This window comes from Ovis canadensis, chromosome 14 (genome assembly GCF_042477335.2).
Source record: "Ovis canadensis isolate MfBH-ARS-UI-01 breed Bighorn chromosome 14, ARS-UI_OviCan_v2, whole genome shotgun sequence".
Classification (NCBI taxonomy): domain Eukaryota; kingdom Metazoa; phylum Chordata; class Mammalia; order Artiodactyla; family Bovidae; genus Ovis; species Ovis canadensis.
Genome location: NC_091258.1, coordinates 62,440,710 through 62,456,542, shown reverse-complemented (window position 1 = coordinate 62,456,542; position 15,833 = coordinate 62,440,710). Strand labels below are relative to the sequence as shown.

The 15,833-nt window shown below is 41.5% G+C and overlaps 1 protein-coding gene across 1 annotated transcript; it reads right to left on the bottom strand.

Annotated features, from left to right (window-relative positions):
- Window positions 1-218: 218 nt before the first annotated feature.
- LOC138418862 (zinc finger protein 546-like) lies at window positions 219-13,922 on the bottom strand. Its single transcript, XM_069550763.1, is given in 7 exon segments — window positions 219-3,324; window positions 3,327-4,490; window positions 5,758-5,853; window positions 7,200-7,326; window positions 9,072-9,159; window positions 13,071-13,142; window positions 13,860-13,922. Coding segments are annotated over 5 exon segments (2,346 nt in total). The 5' UTR covers window positions 9,081-9,159; window positions 13,071-13,142; window positions 13,860-13,922; the 3' UTR covers window positions 219-2,374.
- Window positions 13,923-15,833: the final 1,911 nt, after the last annotated feature.

Sequence of the window (15,833 nt, the reverse complement as noted above, 5' to 3'; positions counted from 1 at the left end):
GGATTGCAATTCCCTTCTCCAAAGGATCTTCCCAACCCAGAGAATGAATCTGGACCTCCTGCATTGCACGAAGGTTCTTTACTGTCTGAGCCACCAGGGAAGCCCCATGATGTCTAATGTCTATATTTATACTCAGATACTACAGTAAAAAATGTCAAAAATTATACAAAGCAAATAAGAGAACATATTAACAGTCATTGATTCTAGAGAGGCCATTATATTATTCATTGAATTTTTATTTTTCCAAATAGACAGTGGTCTTTTCATTGTTAGTTTCTAATTTATCATGAATTTGGAGCAGAAAAAGCAGACAGTAACATGTCTGCTTTATGGATTATAAAAGAAAAAGCATTACAGTGCTCCCAGATTCTTCAAAAGCTTTCTCTCATAATCTCCACATTTATCAATCTAGAGATTTCTTTCTCACATTAGTTTTTGGAAATGACTGCTTAATTTTAGAAGTGAAAGTTTATTTTACTAGACTTTATCCATAATTAATTAAGTAAACAAAATGAAAGATAGTGGACAGTTTTTAAAAATTCCTTATATTCACAGGGTCTTCCTCTCACATGAATTTACTAATATCACTGAAAGTAATATTATTGAACACATTCTCTTCTAAAGGTCTTTTAAAATTAAAATTTCATCCTTAGAAAAGTATTATTAGGTAGGTACTATAATCACCCTAGATAGCATATTCAAAAGCAGGGACATTACTTTGCTGACTAAGGTCCGTCTAGTCAAGGCTATGGTTTTTTCCTGTGGTCATGTATGGATGTGAGAGTTGGACTGTGAAGAAGGCTGAGCGCCAAATAATTGATGCTTTTGAACTGTGGTGTTGGAGAAGACTCTTGAGAGTCCCTTGGACTGCAAGGAGATCCAACCAGTCCATTCTGAAGGAGGTCAAACCTGGAATTTCTTTGGAGGGAATGATGCTGAAGCTGAAACTCCAGTACTTTGGCCACCTCATGCGAAGAGTTGACTCACTGGAAAAGACTCTGATGCTGGGAGGGATTGGGGGCAGGAGGAGAAGGGGACAACCGAGGATGGGATGGCTGGATGGCATCACGGAATTGATGGACATGAGTCTGAGTGAACTCCGGGAGATGGTGATGGACAGGGAGGCCTGGCGTGCTGTGATTCATGGGGTTGCAAAGAGTCGGACATGACTGAGCGACTGAACTGAACTGAACTGAACTATAATCACCACTTTAAAACTGAGGCACAGAGGGGAAGAGTGTCTTGCCAATATCACACAGGCAGTGGTGGAATTATGAGAACTCTAGTAAAAATTTTGCCATGGCTAAAGTCTTCTCCCACATCTGTCACATTAACAGAATTATTTTCTGTTGTAATGCTGTATAAAGTGTGGTCCATGTACTGATGCTGGTCCACAGATTGTTTGCTTCTGGTCTGCAATGAGTTACGGTACAGACACTGAGAGCAAATATTTATAGAGTTATTCACAGAAAGATGACAGGGCCAATTTATGTCTGTTAAATCCAGTAACAAAAAATTGGGGGAACTTCCCTGGTGGTCTAGCAGTTAAGAATCCATAAGGCAATGCAGGGTACATGGGTTCAATCCTGATCCAGGAAGATTCCACATGCTGTGGGATAACTAAGCCTATGTGCCCCAACTACTGAGCCTGTGCTTTAGAACCCATGCTCTGTAAGAAGAGAAGTCACTGCAATGAGAAGCCCAGGCACCAAAACTAGAAAGAGTAGCCCCCTCTTGCTGCAACTAGAGAAAGTCCTCATGCAACAATGAAGACCCAGCACAACCCCAAATAAATATTTTTTTAAAATAGTAACATAAATTGGGGGCTTTTGTTTTGTATGTTTGTTTGTCTTTCAGTTTTATTTATCTGGTAATCCAATTTCATTGTGCCTTTAAAAGTACTGGTCAACAACAATTTTTGTGGGGAGGTGGTATCTTTCATCTTGGTTTGAAATGCACTGCAGCAGTATCATCCTCTAAAGTTAACCAAGACTGGGTGATGCTTTAATTTTTTCAGCTCTTTAAATCAATATATGTAGTATAAAACTATCTCTGTTAACTTTTAAGCATGAAGCAAAGGGGATTACCACATGTTCCCTAACAAGTAAAATTTTTCTTAATTATGAATTCTCTGTTATAAAAAGCATTTTCTAAAGGCCACTTTATCTTCTGTAGGGGCTTCCCCGGTAGCTCAGATGGTAAAGAATCCACTTGCAATGCAGGAGTTGTGGGTCAGGAAGATCCCCTGGAAAGCAAATGGTAACCCACTCCAGTATTTTTCCCTGGGAAATCCCATGGACAGAGGAGCCTGGCAGGCTAGTCCATGGGGTCACAGAAGAGTCAGACACAAGTTAGCAACCAATCAATATCCTCTTTACATTATGCATAGCGATTCCTCACTAATGTGATTTCTCTGATGTAAAGTGAGTTGATCACTACGAATAAAAGCCTTCCCACATTCTTTACATTTATAGGGTTTCTCACCAGTATGAATTCTGTGATGTCGTGTAAGTTCTGATTTAACACTAAAGGCTTTCCCACATTCTTTACATTTATAGGGTTTTTCACCGGTATGAATTGTGTGATGTCGAGTAAGTTCTGCTTGAAGACGGAAGGCACGCCCACATTCTTTACACCCATAAGGTTTCTCACCAGTATGAAGTCTAAAATGTTGAGTAAGATGATACCGGCGACTAAAGGTCTTTCCACATTCCTTACATTCATATGGAATCTCACCAGTGTGAATTCTTTGATGTAAGGTAAGTTGATAACTACAAATAAAAGCATTCCCACATTTGTCACATATGTAGGGTTTCTTCCCAGTGTGGATTCTGTGATGTTGAGTAAGATGATAGTGCCGACTAAAGGTCTTCCCACATTTGTTACATTCATAAGGTTTCTCACCAGTATGAATTCTCTGATGTTGAATAAGATGATTGCTACGGATAAAGGCTTTCCCACATTCCTGACATTTATAGGGCTTTTCACCGGTATGAATTCTGTGATGCTGAGTGAGTTCTGTTTGAAAGCGAAAGGCCTTTCCACATTCTTTACATACATAGGGTTTTTCACCGGTATGAATTTTATAATGTTGAGTAAGATTGTAGTGATGACTGAAAATCTTTCCACATTCTTTGCACTCATAGGTATTGTCATTGGTGTGAGTTCGCTGGTGTGAAATAAGTTGACTGCTACGAATAAAGGCCTTCCCACGTTCCTTGCATTCATAGGGTTTTTCACAAGTATGAATTCTGTGATGTCTGGTAAGTTCTGCTTGAAGGCGAAAGGCCTTCCCACATTCTTTACATCCATAGGGTTTCTCACAGTATGAATTCTGTAATGTTGAGTAAGATGATAGCGACTACTGAAGGTTTTCCCACATTCCTTACATTCATAGGGAATCTCACCAGTATGAACCCTCAGATGTAAAGTTAGCTGATAGCCACAAATAAAGGCCTTCCCACAGTCCTTACATTCATAGGGCTTCTCTCCAGTATGAATTCTACAATGCCGAGTCAGTTCTGTTTGGAGACGAAAGGTTTTTCCACATTCTTTACATTCGTAGGGTTTCTCACCAGTATGAATTCTATGATGTCGAGTAAGTTCTGCATGAAAACTAAAGGACTTATCACAATCTTTACATTCATAGGGTTTGTCACCAGTATGAATTTTCTGATGTTGAACAAGGTATGAGCCATGACTGAAGGCCTTCCCACAGTCATTACATTTATAAGGCTTTACACCAGTATGAATTTTCTGATGTTGACTAATATGTCGTTGTACCCTAAAGGTCTTTCCACAAATTTTACATTCATAAGGCCTCTCACCAGTATAAATTCTTTGATGTTCAGTAAGCTGATAATGAAGTCTAAAGGCCTTCCCACATTCCTTACATTCATAAGGTCTCTTCCCAGCATGAATTGTCTGATGTACTCGAAGGTCTCGAACATGACTAAAGGTCTTCCCACATTCTTTGCACTCATAGGGTTTCACACCAGAATGTATTCTCTGATGTTCAGTAAGGTGATAATGAAGCCTAAAGGTCTTCCCACAATTGTTACATTCATGGGGTCTCTCCCCAGCATGAATTGTCTGATGTACTCTAAGGTCCCCCACACGACAAAAGGCTTTCCCACATTCCTTGCATTTATAGGGTCTCTCACCAGTATGAATTCTTATATGCTGAATAAGGTATGACTGTTGTCTAAAAGCCTTCCTACATTCCTTACATTCATATGACTTCTCTATAGCATGAATTTTCTCATGTAGAGGAAGAACTACACGTTTTTGGATTATCATTTGACTAGCACATCTCATTTGATGTCCTTCTTGTCTCTCAAACTCATGTTTACGCTGCAAATCATTTCTGAAAATGGTGTCTTCATGGATAGAAGCTTGACTTTCATCCACTGTCTGCAACTGAAACAAATATATTCCACAAATATCCTTTTCTGGAAATAACTTCTTGGTGAAATACTTAGATTCCAAACCTGGAGGAAAAAAAGGAAACAAATGCTGTGATATGATTTCTCTATGTTGGGGGTAGAATAAGGGATTGCATCTTATAGTCAAAATAAAAGACAAACTAAGAATAACACAGATTAGAAGTTGAGTTTTAGAGCAGAGGTCGGCAAACTTTTTCTGTAAAGAGCCAGATAGTAAAAATTTTAGCCTTTATAGGACATACGGTCTTTGTGACAATTACCCAGCTCGGCTGTTATAAGCTCGAAGGGAGCCTTAGACAGTATATAACTGAGTAAGTGTAGCTATGTTGTAATATCACATATGGTATATGGACACAGAAATTTGAATTTTGTGAAATTTTTGTTTCACAAAATATTCTTATTTTGATTTTTTTTCAACCACTAAAAATGTAAAAACCAGTTTTAGCCTGTGAGCCATTCAAAAGTAGATGATAAGCTGTTTGTCTTCTGGATCCTGATTTAGAGAACTCTAAATTGTCACGCAATCTGAAAGAAGGCAAAAGGCTTCAGAAAATGATGTGATGCTAAAAGAGGGTAAAATAAGTGATTGGATGAACAAGTTGAGTCAGTGGTCCCCCTACTTAGGATGAACGCAGGGGAGTTCCTTACGTATACTGCTTTTGGGGCAACAACCCAAACAAAGGAATGAAAATCTATCGGAACAACTTCTGAATGTCTTTATTTTTAATCTTTTTCATCAGATGATTCTGACGCAGATCACTTTGAGAATGTGTACATAATTTTTTCCCCAAAGGTTTCTCTTTAATCTCTTAGAATAAAATTCAGACAAATTACCACAGATAAAAACATATCACCACCATATTGCCTTGCTTCTCTGTACAGGTCATCTTCTTTACTACAACATGTAGGAATCTATATCAATAGTACTTAAACTTGGGCACAGTCTTGCTTTCAAGTAAGTTGGAAATGTGTATAAAATGATTTTATGGAATGGAGAAAAGAATAGAAGTGTAAATATAGACGAGGACTTGGAAACATAGATAAAATTGTTGTCAGTGGGGAAAAGAGAAGGCAGTTCCCTCTTTGAAATGGGAGGGAAATAGAAGAGAAGTCAAATAAGCAGCATGACAAACTAGGGTAAAGATGAAGTGCTTTTGGGGGCTCATGTTGGGGGATTTTAATGTTTTCCCAGAAATCAGGCCTTTTCCCCTGGGTCTTGGGCCTTTGAAAGGAGCCTTCATCTCAGGGCTATGTGTCTCCCTGACCCAGAGGGTGTGATGGCATCCCCCTTGGCTGATCTGCCTTCACTCACCTGTGAACCAACTTCCTGTTCCTTCTCTCATTATCATCCAGGGCTCTTTCTCTTGCTCCAATAAAGTAATCATGTCTGGCTTAGGAGTGGAACATCCTGCTTGCAAGAAAGAAATGCCACATGACTTACAACAAACAAAAACCATAAGTTCAAAATGACTTAATTTAGACTTGGTTACATTTATATTAAACTCTAGGTCAAAGTGTGTGTGTGTGTGTGTGTGTGTGTGTGTGTGTGAATTTTCCAGGCAAGAATGCCAGAGTGGGTTGCCATTTCCTACTCCAAGGGATCTTCCCGACCCATGGATCAAATCTACATCTCTTATGCCTCCTGCACCAGCAGGTGGATTCTTTAGCACTGCGCCACCTGGAAAGTCCTATATAGGTTAAAATAGCTTTTGATAAAATTGAAAAAGCCACTGAAGAATATTCACATTTAGATGGATTCATGGTCATAGGACTAAAGAGGCCAAATAGGGGAGGGAGAAGGTCTATTCTGCTTTTAAAGGCAGAATAAAGTACAGAAAGGCATTGAGGACACAGACTCTGGAGCCCTATGGTCTGGGTTCAAATACTCTGTCACTCACCAGCTGTTATTCCTTCCATGTGTTATGCTTTTATCAGTGTAAATGGGGCTTTTATTACCTTAGAGGACTCTTGTGAGAATTAAATGAATTAATATATATAAGAGCTTGCAAGGATGCCTAGCATGCAGTATTATTTTTGTTGTTGTTCTTATTTTAGTAAAAGAAAAATTTCTTGTTATTGTTTAGTCATTAAGTCATGTCTGACTCTTTTTTGACACCATGGACTGTAGCCTGCCAGGCTCCTCTGTCCATAGGATTTTCCAGTCAAGAATATTAGAGTGGGTTGCCATTTCTTTCTCCAGGGGATCTGCCCCATTAGGGATCAAACCCATGTCTCCTGAAACAGCAGAAGGATTCTCTACCACTGAGTCACACCTGGGAAGCCCAAAAGAAAAATATTGTCTTCAAAAATACTTCCAAGTTCTACCTCAGAATTCTTTCAATAGAAAATGTAAGATTCACAGACTAGAATTTTCAACCACAAAGTAGGTTAGAGAGAATATGTCTCTCTGCAGGTAGGCCAGACCTGAACACAGAACAGCTCCAGGAATTCTGAGCATGCACATTATATGACACCTGGCTTCTCTGAATACATTACAGGACTCAAACCTAGAAATAATGTAGAATAACAGGCAACTGTAGGAAGGGCCAGAGGAAAGAGTGAAGGTCACTGAAGGATGGAGAAGATGGGGCTTAACCAAGTGCCTGTTTCCAACCCAATAATACTCAAACCATTCTTTCAAAATAGGGGAAAGCCATTCAGCTGGTGTCTTAAAACAGAGCTCTGAAATTCAACAGTGGAGAAAACTGGTATTCCAGAAGGCAGATTGTCAATTATTTGTGCAGATATCCTTACCCAAGGAGACCAGGTTGCTGTAGTTCTCCAACATCACATCCCTGTACAAGGCCCTCTGAACAGGGTCCAGGCACTCCCACTCTTCCTGGGAGAGGTCTATGGCCACATCCCTGAATGACAAGGACATCTGAAATGACAGACCCATGTATTATAAACAATGTTTTAACTGTCTTTTCAAAAGGGGAAGCCTGCTTTGTAGGAAAAAGGCAATATAACAAGCAGTTAACCTGGCATCAAGCCCCTAACATGTATGGAAGAAAAAAGAAATCAATAATTTGTAAAATGGAGTGCCTACATACTTTTGAAGAATACAGTTGTTACAAATAGAATGTCCAGCATATCATGTAATGAATCAATAAAGTTTTCCAGTGAAATAAAATCATATAAATAAGCACATTGCCTATCATGCGAATAGTTTAAGCTGTGAATAAATGTGAGTTATGTTCTGTTTTCCTTTCAAAAAATTAAAAGAAAAAATAAGTATGAATTGTTTTTCCCCCAAATACTCCAAAATCTCTAAGAAAATAGGACTTTACTGACATTTGATTTGGCGCAGTTGGTAATGAATCCACATGTCAGTGCAGGAGACACAAGAGACACGAGTTTGATCCCTGGGTCAAGAAGAGCCTCTGGAGGAGGAAATGGCAACCTACTTGCAATATTCTTCCCTGGAAAATCCCATGGACAGAGGAACCTGGCACACTACAGTCCATGGGGTTGCAAAGAGTCAGTCATGACTGAGCACAGCATAGCGGCAGACATTTGATTTAATCAATACTCAGGTTCATTATTATGCAAGATAATGTCATAAGCATTTTCCCTTGTCATAATAGATGACAAATTCTTTTATTTACTGGCTGGCTATTCATCCATCTTGTGGATATATCGGACTAATCCTTCTGTCACTTTTAGGCATTTAGGTTGGACAAAATGTCTAAGGTCTCCCCCAGTCCCTTTAAAAGTGAAAAGTGACAGTTGCTCAGTCGTGTCTGACTCTTTGTGACCCCATGGACTATACAGTCTATGGAATTCTCCAGGCCAAAATACTGGAATGGGTAGCCTTTCCCTTTTCCAGGGGACCTTTCCAACCCAGGAATCGAACCTAGGTCTCCCACATTACAGGCGGATTCTTTACCAGCTGAGCCACAAGGGAAGCCCTAGTGTTTCTTTCTAAAGCTCAGTCCCTTTAGCCTTTCTTCATTCCCTATTAGGGATCTGGGAGGGTCTTCCCACCTGTTACCACCACCATCCATCAGGAACACTTATTTGGATCCTAAGCTGAAGGATGCTGATGTAGGATGATCCACAATGACACTGATGTCACTAGAGACCCGCACACCCTCCTCAAGCACAAAACTGACTTCTGTCCTGTTATCTATCCCTCTGGGGGGATAGACCCTTGGACAGACCCTTGAGATTCTGACATGCAGGCCTCAATCACACTCCAACCTAGTCCTATAAACCTCTTACAATATGAGATCTCATCATGTGCAAAAAAAATCAACACTAAATTCCATCTTATCAACCGGAAACACTCAGGTCTGTGGAGTCTTAACGGACCATCATCTCTGTGTCATGGAATCATGACTCTAACGAGAGAAGTTCAAGGATTTCCCTCAAGCAACTTCACCCAATGGTCCTGAGAGAGACTCAGTCCTTGGAGAGGTGATGAAATAGGTGAACACCAGAGAGAGAAACGAGGGGCAAAGAAGAAGGCCACTAGGTTGTGTGGCTCCATCCTTCACTGAGATCAGAGTGATTGAGGGCAACTTGAGCAATAGTGCTGTCTCAGGAAGGAAGTTTCAGGATAATAAACATGATCATATGAATTCAAAAACCACAACATCTCAAGGAGGAGAAACATGAACTTACATGGGCCATGGTTGTAGAACTGCAAGAACTTGGTAGTCCTCTTTGGGCTTCCTCCACTCGAAAAGCACAGAATCCAGAGAAGCCAGGACTGGGGGAGGAATAAGAGACTCTGAGACCAGCCATGTCTCAAAGGAATCCCAAAATGACTTAGTTAATACGATCCTGTTTTGCCTTCTTTGTATTTCTATCCCCATAATATCCCACATACAAATCAGAAGAGAAAAGAGGGAGCCTAAATGAAGCCAAACCTTCACTATATCACAGGGAACAAGCTGCACAAGTCTGGATACAAAGCAGGGGCTTCCTGCATGAAGCCAGACCAGGCACTCCAGCAGAAGGGTCTCCAGGGACTTCCCTGGTGGTCCAGTGGCTAAGACGCCGAGCTCCCAATGCAGGGGGCCAGGGTTCAATCTCTGGTCATTGAACTAGATTCCACATACTGCAAAGATCCCACAAGCCACAACAAAGATAGAAGATCCCACATGTAGCAACTAAGACCCAGCGCAGCTAAGGAAAGAAAGGAAAAAAGGGTCTTCAGTCCACCCAAATTTCTGATGATATTGATCTATATCTGTTCCATTAGTCTCACTTTGAATCTAACATCATTAGAAGCAAAACTGTAAGATATGAAGTTGCGCTATCCAATACAAGAGCCACATATGGCTATTTAAATCAAATCAAATTTAAGTAAAATTGAAAGTTCACTGCCTCAGCTGCACCAGCCACATTTCGAGTGCTTGAGAGCCTCATGAGGCTAGTAGCTACCATACTGGAGAATGTAAACATAGAACATATCCATCTTTGCAGAAAGTTCTACTGGACAGAGCTGGTATGAATCATACAGCCTAAATTTCATTTTTCACCACAGAGTTCCCCTAAACTCAGAATAAACTGGTCAAAAGCTGACAGAGGTTGCTAGAGAAATACTATCTCCTCTCTATGAACTCCCAAGAAATGTGACCTCTAGTGGCTTTATGACCTCCTGTTGTTGTCTAGTTGCTCAGTCGTGTCCAACTCTTTCAACCCCATGGATTGTAGCCCACCAGGCTCCTCTGTTCATGGGATTCCCCAGGCAAGAATACTGGAATGAGTTGTCATTTCCTTCTCCTGGGGATCTTCTGCATTGCAGGCAGATTCCTTACCACTGAGTCACCAGGGAAGCCCTTATTACCCCTTATTACCTCCTATCTCATGCTTATTCTATTTTGACTTTATATTATTTGCTATATTATAAGAAACTTAAGGATAGTAACTATGTTTCAATACTCTATTCCTCTAACTACTATCATAAGATTCAGCATACTGCGAGCCCTAATGTCTGTTATTCAACCACAATTCCATTTTTAGGCAGTTTTTCTTAGCACACTAAGATATATGTGCAAGATGTTTATCATACAACAACTTAGAATAATCAACTGTTAGAAAAATAAATAGCTACAGGAGGCAACAGGTCGAATAAATTATGGTCAGTTTTTTACCCCCCTTTGAACTTTTTATTTTGTTTTGGGGTATAGCTGATTAACAATGTTATAATAGTTTCAGGTGAACAGTGAAGGGACTCAGCCATACATATACATATATCCCTTCTATCCCAAACCCCCTCCCATCCAGGATGCCATGTAACATTGAGTAGAGCTCTATGTGCTATACAGTGGGTCCTTGTTTGTTATCCACTTTAAATACAAAATTATGGTCAGTTTTGATGGCACACTAAGGCCCCTATTAATACCGATTATACTGGTCCATATTTAATGTTGGAGAAGGATATTCCTGATGAATTACTGACTGATACAGGCAAATTAAACAAGTATGGGGAATTCTCTGAGTGTCCAGTGGTTAGGGCTCTGTGCTTTCACTGCTTAGGGCCTAGGTTCGATACCTGGTGGGGGAACTAAGATCTTGCAAACCAAGTGGTGCAGTCGGGAAAAAAAAAAAGTATGTAAAATTAAGGGAAAGATTATAATGTCATTCATAACACAGACTCTGTTGTTGACTTTCAGAATGTAAGTCCTAATCTGACAGCTGCCAACTTCTCAGTTAGTTTATTGATAAACTAGGGATAAGAATAGTACCAATCTCCTACAGTTGTCACGAAGACTGGGATATTACATAGCATTTAGTGACAGGTAATTGCTAAATAAAAGTTAGATGGCATTGTTAGGAACTTATTTTGTACTTTCTATTTTTATAGTAAAATTTGCATCTCATGCCCACTTTTTTTTATAATGATATTTTACATATTTTAGAGGCAAGGCTTGAAAGTGCTAAGTAGATCTCTCCTCATCCTTGCTGCTACAAAAGAAGAGACACCATTGTTCAACATAAAGCTGATAAAGAGAACCTAATAAGGCATTAAATGGAGAATGTTAATAAGAGGTTCAATCTTACTCTCCTGCCCTATGTAAAGATTTACATTAATATTTATAGTTATTACCATTTTATTCTGCTTTCTACTATTATAAACCTGCCTTCCAAAATGTTGTTTGCATTTAAAGATACTTGGACTAGACAGGTTATCACTGTGTTCTGTTAAAGCAACTTAATTTTTTTTGATATTTATTTATTTAGGCTGTGCTGGGTCTTAGTTGCAGCATGTGGGATCTAGTTCCCTGACCAGAGATCGAACCTGGGCTCCCTGCATTGAGAGCATGGAGTCTTAGCCACTGGACCACCAGCAAAGTCCCAAGAGCAACCTAAACAAGTTTAATCCTGAAGGGCTATCTTATTTGATAAATTGTGCCAATAATTATTCATAGTTAATTTATATAATACAAATTTGGAGGTATAAATACTTGGCAGGTTTATGAAGCATCACTGACATGTTCCCCTTCTTTCTATATTCATGGAGATATGAAAAACCTCTGCTTTGGTAGAATTACTTTTTCCAAATAAGAGTTGTGGAATCTGTGTCCTTTGAATATTCAATTAGAACAGTTTCTATTCTGCACACACATGCATACACACATACATATATACAGGTTCACAGAAAAAATTTTTGCTAAAATAAACCTCCCCAAAATATTAATCATAATGCCAGGGCTATTTTAACTTTCTTTTTTACAAGTCCTTCATGTAATATAACTGAATAACTTCTTTAAAAAAATTAGCATCAATTCCATAATATTAAGTATACAACAAATCTATATCCAATTAAAAATATTTGAAAATCTTGGAAGCAAATCTGTTTGACATGTGTGGGAATAGTAAGGGAATCAGTATGACCATTATAAATAAAGACTAACAACTCTTGAACATTCTTCTTCAATATAATAAGACCTTTCCACAGATAAAATTCTCCTCTGAATGAACATATCAGGTGAGGGGCATTGCAGACTAAATAAGAAAATGTGGGCAAAGCAGACAGACAGTGTTTGATTCATTTCCCCTCTCTCCACTGAATAATCAATTGAAACATCACTTTGGATATAACTCTTGTAAAATATCTCTGAATCCCAATAATAGTAAATGAAATTCATATAACATTTAAAATTTGAGTATTATTGTTCATCACAATGAATCTTACTTCACTCATATGCACATTTTTTTTTCTTTTGACAAACTCTTTATAAGCAAATCTCAACCCATCAATTCCCTAGAAAAAATCTTACACATGATGACACAGATTTCCATGATTTCCAATCACATTCCTGCTCTAAACACCTTAAAAAGCAGATGCCCATGTTACTGACACCAATCAGACCACCTCTGATCTTGCCTCACTTTTAAACTGAGGTTCTGCAGGACAGCAATGATGTGATTCCACTTAAATATTCATCTCATTTGCTTTATTAAGCAAAGTTGTAACTTTAGACTTCAGGATATATATTTACTATTACAAAAAGTGAATGAGAGGGTGACCCATCTGTATGGCCGCTCATTTATTGGGAAAGAAGAATAGGGCTAGAATAGGCCACTGACATTTCAGAAAAAGAAAAGCAAATGTTTCTAGGTACTAAAAATAAAAATGCATTTACAAACAAAGAGAAAGTAGAAGCTCACCTGATCTGCACTTTTAGATGGGGAAAATTTTTTCCTTTCTCTTCAGGATCCTTCTTGTGAAGACTGGCAGGACTGGGGAAGAAGGAAATCATGAGACACCAAGCCTTTCTTAGAGCACAGCCAGACGGGTAATGTCCCCTCCAGGGCCACATCAGCTCTGCCTCATGCCTGTGACCAGATGGGAGCCTGTCTTTGACATGATAGCTGACTCCTATCCTAACCACCTCAGAGTTAAGGGGATGCTGTGGTTCTGAAAAATGCAGCAGCACCCACATTGCCTCCAAGTAAGGACCCCTCTCACCATTTCCTCCCAGGAGTCTGTTTCGGAGACACTTTTAGCTCTAAAAGCCCCATCCCAAGGCCAGGATTGTGCTTTCTTGCTGGGAACTTTCATCCTGGGGTTCAGTCTTGGACTTTTCTCTTGGGGACATAGCTCTGTGCAGACACCAGGGCTGAGGGGAGGGAGGGGAAGGCAGTAAGAGCGTGGGTCAGTCACACTCATCACTGAACCAAGTGCCAGTATCAGACTGACAACCGCACCCACCGACAGGAGGCTTGACTTGGTCCTGCGCACACACACACACACACACAGACACACACAGACACAGACACACACACACAGTTACACAATCCATTTCCTCCTCTCCTCCTGCCCGCACAGGCCTGAGGCTGCAGGCAGAAAAGGCTCCCTGGGGTCCTCACTTTGGGCGGCATCTCCATCCCCACTCCGGACAAATCCTGCTCCTCCTCACCTAGCACCAACTTCTCCCCCGGCTTCTACAAGCTCACCTGCGGTGGCTGGGCAACCCAAAAAGCACGGCGGGGAGCCCTCGGGGTGGAAGTTTACACCCTCCCCCTGGGGCTTCTGGGAAATGTAGTCCACGGCCGGTAGCCGGTGGGCTTGGGCTCTGAGTGCGCAGGCGCAAGCGCAGGCACGCTCGGACGGGGCGGCTCTGGTCCCGGACTCTGGTACCCGCGTACTAGCGCGGTGAGCTGACAGAACTCAGCCGGGAGCAGTCCGGGCTATGCGATCCTCGACGGACCTCCAGACAATGGAGTCCAGAGTCTTGACAGCCGAGTGCATCCGTAGTGCCGCCCTGAGGCCGAGCGCATGTGAGGCGGATTCTGTCAGATTCTTCCCTCGAGGTAGTCCCGGCGCGTGGTTCACAGGCGTGTGTCCCTATGTACCCGGCCTCTTGAGCGTGTGTACGTGTGTGTGTGTGTTTGCCGCTGTGAGGGTTGCGGGACCGACTGTGCCTTCGGCTGAGAATGAGTTGTGTTTCTGCATGTGTGTAATTCTTTGGGTGCCAGACGGCGTGTGCTGAAGCAGCACCTAACTGGAAGGAGTCCACGGCCTGGAGTGTGATTCGTGACTGAGCTGTGAGGTGAGAGGCGCGGTGGAGACCGTGGCTGTGCTGGAGTGTGACTGGGGTGATGTGTGTGTGATGGGGTGGGTATGCGGGTTGCTGTGTGACGGGGGTGGTTGAGCGGCGGGTGCAAGTCAGGCTGTGTGGAGATAGGTCTGTGAATCTGAGTGTCTGCGTGTGGTACTTCACGGGTGCCAGTGGCCTTGTGACTGGTACACGTGTGTGATCATATGAGCCGCAGATCTGTTATAAAAAGAATACGTTGCATCTTCTTGCAGCATCAGCTGTTTCACGACTTGAGCTCAAGATTTGTCATTTATCTGTCAAACAATTTTGCCTGTTTGTATAGAATGAATGGACTTCCCTAGTAGCTCAGAAGGTAAAGCATCCGCCTGCAATGCAGGAGACCCGGGTTGGATCCCTGGGTCAGGAAGATCCCCTGGAGAAGGGCATGGCAACCCACTCCAATATTCTTGCCAGGAGAACTCCATGGACAGAGGAGCCTGGCTGGCTACAGTCCATGGGGTCGCAAAGAGTCGGACCCAACTGAGTGGCTAACACACACATAGAATTGAATGAATTTTTTCATAGAGAAAAATGGAAATCATAGTAATTTTTTTTTAATATGAAGGAATTCTTTCCACTCTTCTGTGATGTTATGGGTCTGTGGCGGATACTTTTGAGAATCTTGGACTGAAAAAATATTTCGCTTTATGCTTGAGAAGGCAGTGTGCCATAGAATAGTGAGCCCACAATTAGTCAGATGATAACACATTCTGTACTTCCCTGCCCTTTCTGAGCAATTCAGTCCTGAAGCTGTAAGATGGGCTTAGAGCCTGAGCAGGATGAGGAGGGTGATCGTGCAGGGAGTGGCTTGAGGCACTGGGGCTGGGATTCTGATCAAATATAAGTAAATATATCAAGTGCAATGGGAGCAGCCAGGCTTCTCTCTATCAGTGGGGAACCTCAGACATGGAAAAGGAGATGACTAGAATGAACCCTGGGATGGTAGGTTGAAACTGGATGTAATGGTTTGAACGCACAATTATCTATATGGTTCTTGGCCTTCCCCAATCAATAGAAACTGCCTAAAGGCCAGACAAGAAATTCACACAAGGCTTTACCGGGGCTCCTGTGGGCTGCAGTAGGGAGCATAACAGGTTCCCTCTTTTGCTCCCCAAGGGGTGGGTGTGAGCTCGTTCCTTATATGGGGTGAGGGTCGGGGTGTGTCCAGGGGTCAGGCTGGAGGGGTAGCTTAGGTGGTTTGCCCACCCTCTGGTAGTGTTGAGTGCAGGGGGTGGGGGCATGTGCAGTAACCCTGCTTTTGCTTCCAGCTCTTCAGAAATGGCATTTGGAGTTTTGGGGGCGTTTTTGTGTGTGTGTGTCTTTTTGTATC